The sequence below is a fragment of the Dicentrarchus labrax genome, unplaced genomic scaffold (assembly GCF_905237075.1).
Source record: "Dicentrarchus labrax unplaced genomic scaffold, dlabrax2021, whole genome shotgun sequence".
Classification (NCBI taxonomy): domain Eukaryota; kingdom Metazoa; phylum Chordata; class Actinopteri; family Moronidae; genus Dicentrarchus; species Dicentrarchus labrax.
Window position 1 is genome coordinate 5,292,243 of NW_026136722.1, and position 18,795 is coordinate 5,311,037.

At 41.3% G+C, this 18,795-nt stretch overlaps 1 protein-coding gene across 1 annotated transcript; it reads left to right on the forward strand.

Moving 5' to 3' along the window:
* Nucleotides 1-5,534: 5,534 nt before the first annotated feature.
* On the forward strand, nt 5,535-18,074 carry ldlra (low density lipoprotein receptor a). The gene is made up of 18 exons (XM_051388270.1): nt 5,535-5,777; nt 9,065-9,190; nt 9,305-9,427; nt 9,609-9,989; nt 10,083-10,205; nt 10,313-10,435; nt 10,579-10,698; nt 10,965-11,090; nt 12,221-12,392; nt 12,477-12,704; nt 12,823-12,941; nt 13,057-13,196; nt 13,367-13,508; nt 13,989-14,126; nt 14,250-14,564; nt 15,158-15,238; nt 15,344-15,507; nt 15,681-18,074. Exons 1-18 carry the CDS (start codon nt 5,693-5,695, stop codon nt 15,735-15,737), a joined length of 2,763 nt encoding a protein of 920 aa, XP_051244230.1. The 5' UTR covers nt 5,535-5,692; the 3' UTR covers nt 15,738-18,074.
* The last annotated feature ends 721 nt before the right edge of the window (nt 18,075-18,795 follow it).

The following is an 18,795-nucleotide window of genomic DNA, read 5'->3' on the forward strand; positions in this document are numbered from 1 at the left end:
CAATTCAATTCCACGTCACATATTCTTCCTGATACCAAAGTACCCCCATTTGAGAAACACTGCTGTACAGTGCTCATGTGTTAACTCAGAATGTGAATAAATCTTTTTTTAAATCAAAAATCAAATTAGTTGAGCTACTGCAAAAATATTCCCATATACTCCGTCACAACTACAGCAGTGGTGTATACAGACATACACCTGAACTGCACGAGCAGCCCTAGGGATAGGCTACTTCATCTGTAATCTTCTGATCTTAGTTTTCCAACAGCGCTCCTCAGAGGTTGCCCGTTGACCCTGACACACATACACATCCTCCTTTCCCACACGTGATTTTGCTAGTATCTAGGGGCACATGCCCCAACACCTGAACAAACATGAGGGGTTATATCTGCCATGAATCTGCTGTGTGGATGATTTCTCATGCCTTGGCTGAGTTTTAGGGGAACGTGCAAGCACCCCTGCATGATTCTCCCAGCAGACTAATTTTCCTGTGTGTGAATGTGTATTTGTACAGTTGTGGCTGTCATTATATCAGTATTCCTTGGCTGTTTCTCCTATATTCTTAGATCTGTTTGTATTATTCACCTAAAAGATTCAGGAGGAACCTAGAGTGTTACAGGACTCTGGAATAAATCTGACTTGTCCTTCTCAAAATGAGTACGCCCTTTCATCCCCTTTCAACACAGTGTCTTATCTTCTTTTTCAGGGGTCAAATGTAACTTCTTCCAAGACACAGGCTATTCACTGAGCAGTCTCCCTATCCAGGAGCCACAATGACAGCAGGGCCAGTCCAGAAATGCATCCCTGTGCTGGCAGGCAGAGTGTGAACTACAGAGGATTTGGGGAACTGGCTCCTTCCTGGATTTTTTGTTTGATTCAGGCATGAGGGTTCATGCAATTCACTTTAAAACAGATACCGGCGTGCAAGCTATTCTTGCCATCATCATCGAAGCGTCGTGGTCACTTTAATTTAAAGATCAGAAAACAACAAACTGTCTTAGTCCCACTCAGTGTGAACGCTGAAACTCTATTATTCATTTCTCAGATTTTATAGTCACTGTCAGTAAAGGGCAAGTCCCCCACCCTCGAGAACAAAAGTGAGCTCCCCCAAAACCCATGGTATAGTTCACACACTGCTGGCAGGTAGCATTTTCAGTGGATGAGGGATAACTGAACACATGCAAAATTGTATTTGAAATCTTTAATGTAGACATTAAGTCAGACATATTCCTTTGTCCTCTGGTTCTACTGTAGAAACCAAACTCGCCCACTCTCTTCTCTGCCTGGCTATTCTGGAGCAGAAACATGCTCAACTGCATCCGGAAGAACCTGATTTGAACTTAAGCAGAAGACAGAAAATCTGTTGCAGCCAACACACTTTGTTTTGTTTTGTCAGGAGAAAAAAAGAATGGGAAAAGGGTTTGTCTGTGTGTGTGCGTGTGTGTGTGTGTGTGTGTAGGGGAGGCATACTGGAAGAACCAGAAACTGCTACAGCTAAGGTGAGGAGGCTGAGATTGTGCATAATGAGAGAGAGAGAGACCATCAGTTGTAGTAGAGGGGTGTGTTCTTAACCTCACCTGCTCCTAAGTGTTTCATAAAGACGTGAAACAGAGGATGATGATGATGATGATGATGATGTGTGTGTGTGTGTGTGTGTGTGTGTGTGTGTGTGTGTGTGTGTGTGTGTGTGTGTGTGTGTGTGTGTGTGTGTGTGTTTTGGGATGGGGCCTCACAGAATTTAGCTCATTGTGAAGTCAGAGGTTAACTCCGGCACAGTTTCGAAAACTTTTCGTCTTTCACAGCCGGTCACCCGAAGGACCCAGTTTTAGCAGAGGCCTGAAAATTCCTTGTCACTTCTTATTAAATGCAACCCAATGTGTCGTACAGTGGGGTTGGCGGTGGGTGGGTTCACTCTCTGGAAAAGGCCAACACTGGACAAAAAAAGGGGCTCTGTTGTTGAATAAACTTTTGATCTGAAGAGTTTTTCAAAAAGAAGTGAATGTTTTATCACAATTTTTCTGCCCAACTTGTATCTAATGTGCTGAGTAATGTAACAGTAACTGAGAGGAGAGGATGCACTTTTTGAGATATTTGTGCTTTACTTGAGTATTTCCATTTTCAGAGGGAAATGTCTGCTGTGGAAGATGTGTTCTTATGTAAAAGTTGCAGTACCACACAATAAAAATAAAATAAATTAAAGTACTTCTCTACAAAGTCCTGCATTTAAAAAAATGAACAGTATTGCCAACAAAATGTACTTAAAGTATCAAAAGTAAAAGTATTCATCATGCAGAACCGTCCCTGTCCTCACAGTGTTGTATTATTATTATTATTGGATCATTATTGTTGATGCATTAACATATAAGTAGCATTTAAATGTTGCAGTTGATTGATGGAGCTAATTTTAACATCTGTATGTTATTTTGTAGTTGTTTAATCTATATCATCATATTTTATAACCTCATCATAAGTTTTGTTTGTTTTAGCTGTCAGATAAACATAGTGCTGGGGAATATTGTACTTTGTACTCCACACCATGTATTTGACATATCTGGCTATTAATTGAATTACCCTGGGATAAATAAAGTATCGATCTATCTCTAATTACTTTGCAGGGTGAAATTTATATAAAACACATATGATGATCTTATAAAAAACAACACATTGTTGTGGTTTCCAAACCTTTTTGGCTTGGGACTAAAAAGAAATAGGACCTCTGTCGTGTTTTTAAGATGTGTATGAGTTGTTGTCTTTTCACCTCTAAACCTCTCAGATGATTTCCATTAAATAACTGTTTGAGGCAAAAGAAGTAAAATTATCTAATATTTTACAAAAAAGCAACAATTAACTTCCTTCTGACCCCATCAATTATCTCATGACCCCTCAGATTTATCTTGTCACGCTTTGGAGGGGCCTGATCCATGAGTTGGAAACCACTCCCTAAACTGTATAATAAAGTAGATAAACTAGCTCCACCTCAAAGGGCAACAAATGCTACTTACACATTGATGCATCTGTATTAACAATCATTAGCAGTGACGGATTTTGAATGAAGAACTTTTAGTTGCAATAAATAAATCCATTGCTACTTTTACATAGGTAAAGGATCTGGGTGCCCCATATCTGTATCATATACACTTTGTCTCTATTTCTTCCACCTTGCTCCTCTCTCACGCTGCCTGTACATATTTTATCGCTGGCAACAGTGCGACAGTTTTGGCCTCGATCCTTGAATTCCATTTGTAGCTTCTGGGAGGCAGACGTTCAGCTCTATGGTAAAGAAAGAGGCCACCGGACTCTGTACTTACTGACTGGATGATGTTTTTACTGGGAGGATATCACACGTGCTAGGTTCAACTATGACTAGACATACTTGTGTGTTTATTGTTTTTTCCTTTTTTGAAATTGTTTTTTCGTGTACATTTATCAGTGTTGGAGTCACACTGAAGGTCACACATGATAAAATGGACTTGGTCAATAATGGCTATGGAGGAGGGTGGGGGGCGTCTCATGTTATCTGAATGTATGCAACCCTTCCTGTGATAGTAACAAGGTCAATGTATTTACTTACCGCTATGACCAACTTGATGTGCGTCGGCTTCTTGTTTTTTAAACCAGTGTCAATGTTTCAGCGCCTCTTCCACGAAGTATGATCAGAGAAAACATCTGGACTTTCAGTTACGGAGGTATATTCCTGACCTAAGTTGCTCTCTCGGCTTGGTTCAAGGTTGTTGTTTTTAAGTTTTATCTTTTTAGATGTACTTTATCTCCACGCCTCTGATGTAAATCTCATTGTAAACTATCTTATGGACCCAGAAAGGTTTGAGACTTTGAACCTGAAATAACCTGCTGTTTTGTTTATGAGAGGTGAGCAACCTCAATTCAGGAAGTGTGATATAAACATAAAAGCTGTAAAATGACTTGACCGACTATTTTTAGTATTTTATGAGAAGGTTTTACTCACTGGTCAGCCTGTTTTGGTCAGTTAGCTAGTTGTATATCCCTTTCACATTTGTATTTTAGATGATTTAAATTGAGTAATTAACATGTAAAGGTCATGAATATGTACAGAATAAGTCAATAATCTCCTTTGCCCATGTTCTTATAACAGCTCCATACAGTATGAAGTAGTCCACTTCTTTGTGTTGAACAGGTTGTTTTGTATTATTTAAATATTGAACGTGTGATAGAGTAGGCCATCCTGTCACAGGCCAAATCTGGGGACAAATTTTGGACTTTAAACCAGTTGACTGGCAACATCTTATTTACTTGGGGGTGGAAAGTTTGTGTCCCTACTCGGTTTTCTAACAGTTAAAGGACCAGTGGGAAGGATTTAGTGATATCTAGTGGTGAAGTTTCAGACTGCAACTAACTGAACACCACTCGCGTGTGTATTTGACAACCTGGGAATGAGAACAGACTGTGAAGTGTGTCGGAGAAACTACAGTGCCCATGAAAAATGCAAAAGGCCCTATTCAGAACCAGTGATGGTTTGTCTGTTCTTGGCTACTGTAGAAACAAGATGACTCCATTGAAGACGACCTACAGCGTCTGTAGATAAAACGGCTCATTCTAAAGTAACAAAAACACAGATTCCTATATTTAGGTGATACGCTCATGAACATACTACATACTATCAATATTATATTAATTTCTGCCAATAGATCCTCCTAAATATTACACACTGGATCTTTAATTCACCATGAGTGAAACTGATCTGAGCATTTCTAGAAAAAAGTCTGAATACTTTCAAAGAAAAAGTTTTAACGTTTTGAGTCTGAATAGAAGTGGTATGATTTTAGAATTTTTTTAAATATATTTTTTAGACCATGTCATAATATTTTAGGGAAAGGGGATGTAATTTCCGAGAAAAAATATTTGAAAAAGTTGTAATGCTTTAAAAAAAGTAATTATATATAATATATATAATTATATTATGAGAATCAGTATTAAGAGAGAGGGTCCATTTGTCATATTGTATTAAATGTGTGTCCATACAGTATACTGTACTGTACTGTTTGGCTGTTCCACAGGGAAAATCCTAAAATCCATAACAATGAGGTTCTTAGTGGTTAAACTTAAACAGTAGGTCAACCTTCAGGTCATCTATATCCTTTACTGTGCATGTAAACTAAAATATTATGACCTTTTTCCCGAGTTTATTCTTTAAATTCCTGATGATTTTACCCCTAACCTTGACCTTCATACTGTTGCAGGGCCCCCAGAAATATTCATCCAGGTCGTCCAAACCCCTGACTCTGACCCTGTTGAGCACGCAGAAAAAAACCTCCAGAGAATGAAATTGAACTAATGCATCCAAATACTGTATGTATGTGTGTGTGTGTGCGCGCGTCTCCCCCGCCTCCCTGAAAGGGTTAAACTCATAGTAAAATCCACCTCCACAGAGCTCCGCCCCTCAATTGTTGAGGCTGTTTGCCTCAGAAATCACACCACTCCAGATCCCGCCTTCCCCCCACCCGGGGCCCCTCTCGGCCCCACCCACTCCTGGACCACATTGAAATGGGTCTGATGTTGTCAAACATTACAGTGTGCAGAGCATCCCTCCTCACATCTTCCAGCAGGAGCATCTCTAACACAGCAGAGTGTCTTACCACCACTGGCGCAGTGTCCAACAGCAGTAACCATTAGTGACACTCACACAATAAGTCCCATCAGAGACCTGACACGCTTCATGCATCTTCCAGTGAGGCTGAAAAACATGGGACGGCCGAGTTACGCGTCAGTGTTGTTTCTCATCTGCTGCCTTGTTCAAACAAGTAAGTTCCTTCATTTGAACTTGATCAATTACGCCATTAATTGCCTCCATTTTCGACTTGGCATCTGTGTTAGTTAAAGCACTACAGTGCTGTGCTCCAGCTTGATGTTGTGTGACATAAATATATGTTAGAATAACATTATAAATAGGATTTTTGGACAAGTATTTAGCCCGTGCGGGTTTAAATTGCCCACTCCTCTGACAGCACCGGATGCAAGGTGATGGGGGGAGGGCGCAATTATTCCCAGAATGTAGGTCAAATCTTTCTCCCTGTTTTTTTTTTTTTTTTTTTTTTTTTTACAATGAACATTTCACCTCCACTGAACCTCATATTATTTATACATATAACAGCAAACTCCTCTTTCAGTCATCGTGCGTCTTTTTTTTATTTTTTTATTAATGGTTTCAGCTTCCAGTTGTACATTTTTTTTCTTTTTTTCTTATTCCTGCCGGCTTTTGAATGAAGCTGCATGTTTTGTGCCTTTCATTCACTGGCGCTCCGCTCGCAGCAGGCTGTGCAGCCAATGAGGGCTGAGCAGTGTGAATACTGTCTGTGTAAAGATGTCAAGCGGGGTTTCTGAAAAGCCGGTTTCTGAAGCTGCTGCCATTCATAATGTGGGAATTGGTGCCACTTGCATTTAAATGACTGAAGAAGAAAGAAAAATCTATCATTTGGGATGAATTTGGGTTTTCACCAGTAGTGCAAGTTCATATAGTGTGTTGTTCCCATATGATGCAATATCCAGCATGTTTGCAAGAGGCGTTCTCCCATCACCTCAAACGCCCTATATTGTGGAAATGAATGGAAGCACTCCAACTCTTCCTCCAATACAAACACAGGCATTGTCTTGCATTCCTTCAGTTTTGGTTGTCACACTCAGTCTGAAGTAAAGACACTGTCAGACCTGTTCCCAAATGTTGGTTCTGGGAAATGGTGTGAGGTGAAACATGTTGGAACTGGTTGTCACCCGGTCACAGAGATATGTGTTGTACTGAAATGTGTCTGTCCCCCATGTTGTGAAATAGTTGCCTCTCACCTGTGTTTGGACAGAGGAACTTGTTCCACTTTGAGGAGAAATTGGAGAAAGTGATCAGTTATTTATTTTTTGTTTTTCGGGGGGTGTGTTAATCTCATCTTTCTGACCAGCAAGAGTTACATGATAGGAGATGCTATTCTAAAATATTTAAAAGATAAGGAGCCGTTTCCTGTCGCTCTCTCTGCTCACCTCATGGCCAATCAATTAAACACACCAGACGTCACAGCAACAAACACGAGCACATTTGTTATTTCCCCAGCACTGATTTTTGATCAATAACGCTGCCTTTCGGTCCAATTTTGTCTGTCAAGGTCTGAACTTTAAGCCCATTGAGTAAATACTCAGCGTAAAGTCGGTTTTGGGTGACGTGTCATTGGTTTCAGGGAATGAGAACTGATCTATAAAGTTGCTTGATTCTCCTCCTTCTCTCCCCTACACATACAGGGAAAAGGAAAGTTTAAAGTTAAACCATTTACGTGGGTGGTTTTATTTCTTTTGTATTACCCACAAGGATATCCGTTTGATAAAGACCAGGTTTGTCAACATACAACTGAAGACTATCTTATCTTATGAGGGCAATAATGCACCTTTCGCTTGGAGTCATAAAGAAATGACAATCAATAGTAGATTTCCTTCACAGTCCTCACACCCATGTGACTGTTTGAAGTCATAAGAAATACTACTACTACAGTACAGTGGCAAAAACACCTTGAAGAAATCACCTACTGCTAAAGCTTTAACCATGACCGACAGCGCCATATGTTTGACTTCACCAAGGAGCTATATGATTTACTATGCTGTAGGACATTCATAGCCAAGCATAATTTATGAGTTGTGTTTTCGCCATCCGTTCTTACATGTCAGTAAATATTTCATAAGATTTTTTTTGCAAAAAGCAAATCTTGCCCTTTCTGTATTGGGCTATGAAGATACTAGCTGCTTAGCTGCTACCTGGTGGTGGTCTGTGCTCCTAGTGGTAAACACTTCCCCCCCTTCACCCCTTTTAGGAACAGGTGGCCATGCAGGGTTTTGGAGCCCCTGGGGCCACAGGGAGGAATGGCCTCTAGTAACTTGTCATAAAGTGCTGCCTCTCTGATGTACAGTCTAATTGGTGCTTCCAGTTCACTGGCTTCATTGGGTTCATTAAAGATGGGGGATGGGAGTGCGACTCTGTGTCTTCCGCATATGAATTTTTGCCAGTGGGGTCCATAAACACTGGAAAATGAGATTTCTTTTGTGATTTTTTTTTAACTTGGCATATCAGCAGCAGCTCCCTGATAAAGCCTGATAAATGCAGGCGGCACTGCTTACACACGTATCGTAAGTATACCAGTAAGTAACCACAAGTCAGTATCCCTGAGTTGTGGTTTAGCCATTTATCTGCCCTGTTTAAACAAGTACCAACAGGCACGTGTGTGTCTGTTCATGTGTGTGTCATGCTAGAGTTATTGCCTCCCAGCCCCTTTCTCCTCTGGCAGCAGATTTATCACCATCTTCGCCAACACTCAAAAGACATAGCACCTCCCATAATGAAACCCAGCTTGGGAGGCAGAAGTGAACTAAAACTAACTTTCTTTACATTGCCTGTGATTTGTGACATGAGGCAATGCTGTGTTGGTGTTTGTGTGCTGACCACCGAAAGGTTTTTACAAATTACTACAACAACTGTTGGATGGATTGTCATTAGATCTTGTACAGACATTCATTGTCCCCAGAGGAAACCTAATAACTGTTGTTCCCCTGTACTTACCCCTAGCGCCAGCAGCAGGTTGACATTATGATTTTAGTGACATGTCTTGATAAGTATTGGATGGGACTACCATTTGGATTGGAATTTGGTACATATATTCTTGGTGCCCGGAGGATGAACTCTACTGACTTTGGTGACTTTTTCTTTTGCGCCTCTGTGAAGTTGTCATACCGCCCAGCGCCACTTTGGTGATCCCATAACTTTTCTGTTTGCATCATCAGGTCAAACTTAAATTTGCCCAATACTTAATGACCAAATATCCTGCATCAGCCTCATCTGTACCTTGTGTTTACCGCTAAATAGCATATGTTAGCATGCTAGCACACTGAACTGAGATAGTGAACATTATACCTGCCGAACATCAGCATGTTAGCAGTTCTTTGCACTGCTGTGCCGAAGTGCAGCCTCACAGAGCCGCTAGCAGCCATGCCTGTGTTTATGGGGGTAACTAAAACAAAGGCCCTTTTAGCTGAACTGTGTGTTTATGTCTTTCTGTCATAGATGCATTGACAACATGTGGAACCAATCAGTTCCAGTGTGGGAATGGGAAATGCATCACAGTCAGATGGGTTTGTGATGGCACAGATGACTGCGGAGACGGCACAGATGAACTTCCTGGTACCTGCAGTGAGTATCATGTGATGTCATTGCTTTGCATACCTACATTTGAATACCACAATCCCCTAGTCTGATGATTATGTCGTCTAAGTCACCGTTTTTATTTGTGTATTTCACTTTCAGTGGCCAAAACATGTAGACCGACAGAGTTCAGCTGCGCGGATCGCCTTAACCAGTGTATACCGGGCACATGGCGCTGTGATGGAAAAGCTGACTGTGAGAATGGAGCTGATGAAGAGACCTGTGGTGAGTTGAGTTAACTAAAGGCTGCAAGATTGCCACATATCGGTCTTACCATATCCTCATATATCATATGATTTACCTTTTTTTATTGCTCACAGCTATCGTCCCCTCCCTTCCTGCTTTCTCCAAAGTGTTCCTGCTCTTTCATTACTCTGATCGCCTCGTTGTGTCTCCTCTCTCTTAGCGCCAAAGCAGTGCACAGACAACGAGTTCCGCTGCAGGAACGGCCAGTGCGTGTCGTCCTCGTTCGTGTGCGACGACGAGGCGGACTGTGACGACGGCAGTGACGAGGCCTCCTGCCCGCCCGTCACCTGCAGCCCCACGTCCTTCCAGTGCAACAACACCGTTTGCGTTCCCCGCCTGTGGGCCTGCGATGGTGACTCCGACTGCCCTGACGGCTCCGACGAGTGGCCCCAGAACTGTGGCACCCAGAAACCTGACACTGCTCCCACTCATCAGTGCACATCCCTGGAGTTCAGCTGTGGCAGCGGGGAGTGCATACACGGTAGCTGGAAGTGTGACGGAGGAGCTGACTGCCTCGATCGATCTGACGAAGCTGACTGTGGTGTGTATGGTTGCTAAATTCTCCTCTCTTCTTAACTTTTAAGTCATCACCTCTTGTACTCATTCCAAACGTCTACCCTTTGCATCCCTCTAGCTCGGCCCACCTGCCGTCCTGATGAGTTTGAATGCGGCGATGGTACTTGCATCCATGGTAGCCGCCAGTGCAACCAGCATTACGACTGCAGGGACATGAGTGATGAAATTGGCTGTGTCAATGGTATGAACCTCCTCCCCTACCTTTTCCCGTCCTGGTCGCTAGCAGCTGCATGAACTCTCTCGTTTGTGTTTCTAACCGAATCTTTCATTCCCATGTCTCTTCCACAGCGACCCACTGTGAGGGCCCGACCAGGTTTAAGTGCCGCAGTGGGGAGTGTATTAGCATGGAGAAGGTGTGTGACAAACAGCGTGATTGCAGGGATTGGTCAGATGAGCCTCTTAGGGAATGTGGTGAGTACAGAGGCCTCTCACCATAACTGTCTGGTTAATTACTACTTTAATGCATTTAATGATGGTGTCCGTAGCCTCAGAATGTCAGTTACTGTATGCCGTCAGAAAAAAAGATGCTAAACCTTTTCTTCCACCTTCCTCAGGCTCCAATGAGTGCCTGTACAACAACGGCGGCTGCTCTCATACTTGCAATGACCTGAAGATCGGCTACGAGTGCCTGTGTTCTGCTGGATATCGCCTGGTTGACAAAAAACGCTGTGAAGGTAACATCCTCCCAGACAGATACAATTATAAAATAGTCAATGTGCTTTTTATCTCTCAGTCTTCATGCCAACGTGAACTTCAGTCAGATTAAGAAACGATGCCAAGCGATCTGTTTACTCTGACGCAAACTTTGTCACAGACTGTCCTGTCAAATAAAGACAAAAATTCCATACTTCTTATGGACACAGTGACTCAGCATTGCTACTGTTTCGTTACACTGTCATGTGTGTTTCATTTAATTTGTGTTCCTTTTTCTTTGTATCAGATATCGATGAGTGTGCCAACCCGGACACCTGCAGCCAGATCTGCATCAACCAGATAGGCAGTTACAAATGCCAGTGCGAGGAGGGTTACCAGGTTGACCCAGCGACCAAAGCCTGCAAGGCCATCGGTAAAGCTCTCTGAGTCTTTGTGGCATTATTATGTAACAGATGTTCAAAGATGATGAATAGTGTTCTCAAATGTTATTTTTCCTGTTACGTTTGTGGAGATAATGAATTTAACTACCTCATATGCTCCTAGGTTACTTGTTAGACACAAACTGAAATTGGATTCTCCACACTTTCTGTGTTAGGAAACGAAAACTATAATGAAATTGCAGCTATTGTGCAGAATTCATTGACTCATTTTTCAAAAGGGGATCAAACTTAGGCTAACCTAGCTAGCTAACCTCGAAGCTAGTTAGCCTAGGTTGACAACACTAGGATTGATTCACACAAGACGTTATGTTTAGTTCACGTTTCAACACCTGCTGACTCATTGGCAGCTCCCGCGTACAAAGAAGGGAGTCTAACTAGGATTAGCTGTGTATGTTTTATGGGTCTCATTGTGGTGATGATAGATTAAGGGACTGTCAAAACTCCCAGTCACAGAGTGAGCAACGGCTAACAACATCTCCACACCATCTGGCGTACTGCCTATGTGGCCACTGGAACTGAAGTGATATATTATGAGCTATTTTTAGTGCTGACCCAGACAGACACTGTTCCAATCAAATTACAGTAAACAAAATTCACACTGCCTGGAAAACAAATTAAAAAACCACCTCTTAAACCTACATTTCTTCTTTTGGTAATTACAACTTTGATCAAACGGTACAAAGCTTCCTTGAAAAATATCTTTCAAATTTCAGTTCAACCTTTGGGGGGGATCTAGAGGAGTGGCTAAAAATGCCTGGCCACCCCAGTTTGGTGTTAAAGGCTGTCACATTTAACTCATTCATTTAGATTAATTATAAAAACAATGTGAAATTAATTTGATGATCAGTTATGGCCACATTTCAGACTAAGTGATAGGCTTAAGTTGAATAAAAAAGAAAAGAATGGAATAATGTAAAAAGATTTGGAAACAAAACAATTAATTGCCACTTTTAGATATTTCTATTCAATGCTTTACAAAGATGCAATAATAATGTAATGTTTTTGAGTAAAATATCTTCATATATTGCTTTTCCAAGCATGTCTTCTGGACCTGAAACAAACATAATTTGATATAAAAATCTTATCCTCTCTGATTTTGTAGGTACAATAGCCTATCTTTTCTTCACCAATCGTCACGAGGTCAGAAAGATGACTTTGGACAAAAGTGAGTACACCAGAGTGATCCCCCGTCTTAAGAACGTTGTGGCTCTCGACATGAACATGGCCACCAAAGAGATCTACTGGTCAGACATCTCCCAAAAGAAAATCTACAGGTAAGCAAGAATGAAACCAGAGTGAAAGTGGTGTTTTTCTTTGCTTTGTTCCTGCCTGACACCAGCTCTTCACTTTCAATCCAGAGCTCAGATGGACTCGGCTGAAGACTCCACTCATCACAGCACGATCATCGGTAACGACATCGACGCTCCTGAAGGCATCGCTTTTGACTGGATCCATGGTAACCTGTACTGGACCGACAGCATTCGCAGCACCATCTCCGTGGTAACTGCTGATGGTAGCCGCCGCAAAACTCTCTTCCACCAAGGTTTATCTAAACCCCGCGCGATTGTGGTCGACCCACACACCAAGTAAGTCTAATATAACTAATAAAAGCCTAAATCCTACCCAGACTCTCTAGGATTGTATTGATTACAGTATTTTATTTTTTTATAATATTTTATTTGCAACATATCTGTGTCCTCCCAGCTTCATTTACTGGACTGACTGGGGGAATCAAGCTAAGATTGAGAAAGCAGGCCTTAACGGAGGAGACCGCACCGCTCTGGTCACTGACAACATCGTGTGGCCTAATGGGATTACACTCGGTAAACATTCATGACTCTCCGGTTTCAAGTTGTTTTTTTTATCCATTCATGTCAATGCCAGGGGTCACTCCAGTCTGACCTGTCGACCCCCCCTCCCATTATTCTTCCTCCCCAGACCTGTTGAACCAGCGGCTCTACTGGGTGGACTCTAAGCTGCACACCCTCTCTAGTATCGATGTGCAGGGCGGTGGTCGACGCACCCTCATCATTGACGAGCACAAGCTGGCTCACCCGCTGGGACTCACTGTGTTTGAGGTACATGTTTACCACCTGATAAGCTCTGTTACACATAAACCCAGAGCCTGTCAAATACAACATGCCATAAACTCCTCACTGCATGTGTAAACAGTAGTATTGCTCACTGCTGCTACTACTGTCCCTATAAGTCTTAAAGTTAAAGCTTGGTTGTTTTTTTGTGCTTCTAGGAAAGTGTGTTCTGGACAGACGTCAGTAACAATGCCATCCTCAGTGCAAACAGACTCACGGGTGGTGACATCACACCAGTGGCAGAGCACCTATCGTCACCAGAGGACATTATTCTTTATCATAACCTCAAACAACCCGCTGGTAAGGGACCCCACTCTCACATACTGTCAGAATTCTGGAAAATAAGATAAAATTCAAATTAATAATTTTTTTATTGAGATCTTTCTTGCCAAAGAAAAACAGCAAATAAGGTGTTAAATAAGGTGATGTTTTATGACCTAGTTTAACACCAGAAGGCGTGGCAAAAAAAAAAAAAATTAACATTTACACAAGCAAAGTGGCAAGATGTATGTGTGTCTAAACCCATAATGGTCTAAATAATATAGGCTACAGACTATATCGGGGAAACACTGAATATTTGCAATTTTAGGCATGTACATATTGAATATTTGGACAAAATATTCTAGATCAACTCATTGACTTTAAAGGAATTGTTTTGTTAAATATGGCTGTTTGCAAGCCTTAGCAGAGTGTATTTCAGTATGATAACATTGATAATGGCTTCAAAACATGTAAAGCAGTTAAACTAAACTAGAAAATTCATCCTCTTTTCCCTTGCAGGGAGAAATTGGTGCCAGGTATCCGGCTGTGAATTTTTGTGCCTGGCAGCTCCTCAAGTTGGCAGACATCCCCCCAAATATACCTGCGTCTGTCCAGATAACATGATGCTAGCCAGGGATATGAGGACATGTGTACCTGGTATGTAAATGATCAAAGAGCGATGTACTGAAGTATAATATTGAGGTGAAAATTAGGTGAAATAACTTTTATCTCAATTGTGTTCCTATGTTTCACTCTTCATCTATTTTTGTACTTTGCCAGCTGTGCCAACACCTGCAGCTCCCGTGCAGCCTCGAGTTCCAGCTACCACCCCCCCTCAGCCACCAGTGCCAGCCAGCACCACACCCACTCCCCAGGTCCTTACCACACCCAAGCCCCAGGTTCGCACCACACCCAAGCCCCAGGTTCGCACCACCACAGTGCCCATCCTAATCACCAGCACTGTGGCAAAGCCGGTGCCACGCTCCACCAAGCCTCCTGTAAGGACCACCACACCTGAACCTAGGACCCCGTCCCCCCAGACAGTGAAGCCTAAAATTCCCCAGACCACCACGGAGACTCCAGTTACCTCTCCAGGCAAGTTGAAATACCATAATGGTGGTTTTGTGTATTTTAGATAGTTAATATATTCAATATCTATAATTTAATTCAAATTGTAGAAAGTTCGCTTTACATTCATGTTGACCATTTAAAAAAAAAAAGGTTTAGACATTAACCAAACATGGACACAGGGAAAAGGATTGTGTGACTAGGTAGTTCCTTGTAATAGTTTCCTGCTGGGCAGCTGATTCTCAGGTCTTATCAGGTTGTAGAGATTCTCACAAGAACTTAAAGACACCACAAAATAAGTAATTGACAAACAGTTCCCACCTGCAACTACATTACCACATGACAAGTCTCTTAAAGTTTATTATCATACTGCACTGCTCGGATTAACCAATGGATGTTGGTAATCTGTTTAAAAGTGGTATTGTAAGCATGGTATGTTATGGGGAAATAGCTGTCACTAATGTAGAGTATATACTCTTTGAGGTCAGCGGGATAAAAACGTGCAAAGCCAGCAGCGTGGCCCTATGAGTGCGTTGCTCTCCCAGCTCTGACACACATACAACGTGCAGGTCAGCTTCATGTATCATTAACTTCTTTCCTTGTGTTTACCTTTCCCTCAGATTTCCGACATGGATTTGCTGCAGCTATCCCCAACCCTGCCTCCACCACCCCGATAGCTCTGTATATCGTTATACCTCTGGGTGAGTTGCTTTGTCAGTTCCCGCAATGATGGTTTCTTCACAGAAAATACGAATTATTTGAAGTTATAACACCATCGTGTCTCTTCTCCTGCTCCCTGTGTGTAGCGATCGTTTGTCTTGTGGCTGTTGGTGGTATGCTGCTATGGAGGAACTACAGGAGGAAGAACACCAACACGATTCACTTTGACAACCCCGTCTATCAGAAAACCACTGAGGACCAGGTGCACATTTGGAGGAGCCACAGCCCTGACGGTTACTCCTACCCAAAAGTGAGTCTAAGAGGAGTCACTTCAACTTAACTGTTTAAATTTTACTGAGATAAACCAATATCGATCCATATTACATGTTTTCATCAGCTAATGAAATCTGATTGGATTCCTCCTTCAACAACTGCACATACAGGCTACAGTTCCTGTCTGACATCCTTTTTATTTGCTCTCAGAGACAGGTTGTGAGCTTGGATGAAGAGGCGGACAATCCAGCCTTCACAGAAAACTGAACAATATCGGGCAGGGCGGAAAGAAGAGCCTCGACGATAAGCTACCTTAGACGTCCTTTTTTGTATTTTTTTACCTCACACAGCACAAAGATATGGAAGTCAAAGCCAGTATCAGACAAGCTTGAACCACAATATCCTCACAGATGAACAAGCGCTCTACAGTGGAGAAACCAGGGTGAAACTTTTTTTTTCAGGTTGCAAATTTTTTGCCATCAAGTGAACAGCTGACAATCCATTCCTCAAAAAATCATACCAAATCATCAGATGCTGGATTCCTCCATCTAACTTTTTTTTTACCTGCTATCCTAACCGTGAAGTTGATGACATAACTGGAGAACTGGAGTGTCACTGCTAAAGCCACATGATGTCTTATAATGTCATAATGTCTTTCAAGCAGCGGTTTAACTGAGCTCATTTAACGAAAATTATAATTGGGAATTTCCTCTGACTTTTGTAATGTAGAATTCACCAATGAGTGTTGTAAATATCAGTTTATTTTTGTTTTAAATTTTATTTCTGAATATTATCATATCTTATTTGCTTTCTCTGCCACTCTCATATTTGTACAGTAAGCTTAGCTCAAACAGTAACCTGACTGTGCCAGATGATTTGTCACACAGAACCATCTAGGAAGTCACTGTTCCACATGTTTGGAAAAGGGCAGGCACTTCTAAAAAATATTCAGCAGGTGACTGGAAGATCTGTCTATGATTGTTTGTCACTTTATCTTCAACCAATCAGATCAAGGAACCATATAATGTAGTCAAACTCTCTCAAAGCCAGTCGGGAGAAAAGACGAAACATTTTTTATACCAAGACTTCAATACTCTCCAGTTCTGATTTAACTGATACTAGAAGCATCTACGCTAACCTTACTTTTCACACACTGTTTAACACTCAACAACTCATACTGTAGCTGTCAGTAGTTCCTCATAGGATGCTGATTGGTCCGAACAACTGTGGTTTGGATAGATAGATTGAAGCCTGGCAAGATAGACTCTTACGTGATCTTGTAATTTTGTGATCTTGAGAGTCCAGCTGCTTCGCAAGGTTACTCAAAAACTTAGAGGTGCTGATTGATGGATTTTGTTACCTTTGGACAGAGGCAGACTAACTGTTTCTTTTTGTTTCCAGTCTTTATGGTAAGCTAAGATTTTTACATTCAGCTCAAGCTCCTGCACAGACATGAGAGTGGAATCAATCTTCACCTTTCCCAAAATGGCGAATGTTTTCGTTGTCTTTTCTCTTTGTTTGTTGGAAACAAGAAAATCGGAACCTGACTTTTATCCCAAGACAAACACTTGATCGAGCGGATTTAAAGTTGAGCATGCAGTAGATGAATTTAATAAGAATCCTGCATGTGCCAGTTTAACCAGTGTGACCTCAAAAAGTCTCATAATGATGTGTGTGTGTGTATGTGTAACTTTGAGTTTAAACCAGCTATTGCCTCAGTAGTGGAGCAAAAATGCCACCCGAAAGGACCTGAAGACACTGCTGTAGTTGAGCTCCAAGAATAGATCTGTGCCTTGATACTGTGCTCTGTATTAACTTTCAGATTTTCACAACAACACTGCGTTCTTCAGCAGCTGTTTGTCATTTATGAGTTTCAGCTCCATTCTCTTGATTTGTGATCGGCTGTCTGTGCACTGGAGGACCATCTTTAAATTTTCCCTCCTTATGCCCCTCTCGGGAGAACCAGTGCATTCCTCAAAGACTGAAACGCTTTGATGCAACCACGTGTGACCAATCGGGCCGTGTCTAATGCTCTGTATCATGACACGTGTATATTTACATCCTCCCTTAGGACCAGAACCTCAACTTGCCTTATACCAGCATTCCTGACAAAAGAAAGCCATGTGCCCTATCGTGTTTTTTTAAAAACACAGTTCTCAGCGGCTGTTTGAGCTCATTTATTTGTATTGCTGACAAATGTGTGCCTTTTTAATGAAATATTTTATTCACATGTTCCTGTTGGTGCTATTGAACTCGGTAGAAATGTTTGAAATCAGAGTGTCGGCCTGTTTACAGTGAATTGTTTGAGGCATGTGGCAGTGTTACATGCAGGTGAGGTTATACCTAACAAAGACGTTGTTGTGATGTGGGTTATGACTGTCAAAAGGCTTTTAGGTAGAAAAAAAAGTGCTAGTGAAGCTGTACATAAAGTAATTTTACATTCACCGACGTAACAGTGCAGAATAAGCGTGTAAATATAATGTTCATAAATGTACATATTTGGTCTTTACTGTTTTCTGGTAATAATGTCACTGTTTTAGACTTTGTTGTAAACTTTAAAAAATTGCTGTACATAAATAAATGCTTCTATTTATTATAGAATAACTTTTCTGTGTTCAGTTTTTGTCTTAATTTACTTTGATTCACATTATTAATATATCAGACTGGTTTTAATAAAAGGATACAGAAAACAATAATAGCTGACAGACTGCTAGACAAGAAGATGTTCACTAGAAACATGTGCACAGAAGTATGAGAGCTAAATATTATAACGAGAAAGAATGTGAAATAAAATGTGAAATATTCATGAGGATATGCTAAATTATGGAAAATATGCTCTACCTTAAACCAGTGGGTCCTTTTTTGTCTAATGCACCCCCAAAGCTGTGTCAGACGAGCTTATGCACCCCTTCATACAACCATCACATGTTCCAAAACTGGATGTTAATTTAACACAATACAAAAGTTGATACAGTTACAGTGATATCTTTCCTTTTGGTCTAGCCTAAACTTAGCTAATTCCACTGTTTATCTGTTAACTTGGCTAGTTAAACTGTTTATCCATTACTTTTAATTATTGAAATGATATAGCCAACCATTTCAACTGTTAGCCTACCTTTCGCTATCTCAACTGTTTATCTATTAGCTAACTATCTCAGCTATTAACCTACTTTTAGAAAGTTCTCTCTTCTCTTTCACATGGAAAAGATCAGCATCACACCAACTTGTAATACTATTTGGTTAATTATTTTACTCCTCAGGACAAATCTGTAGATACATTTTTACATCATATCAGAATTGCTATTGTTTATTTGAGTTGGTTGAA

Excerpts from the sequence above, each read along its gene's own strand:
- ldlra (XM_051388270.1), top strand. The coding sequence starts at position 5,693 with ATGCATCTTCCAGTGAGGCTGAAAAACATGGGACGGCCGAGTTACGCG. Across the intron at positions 10,699-10,964 it reads TGACAAAAAACGCTGTGAAG|ATATCGATGAGTGTGCCAAC; the intron begins GTAACATCCTCC and ends TCTTTGTATCAG. Across the intron at positions 12,942-13,056 it reads GCCTAATGGGATTACACTCG|ACCTGTTGAACCAGCGGCTC; the intron begins GTAAACATTCAT and ends CTTCCTCCCCAG.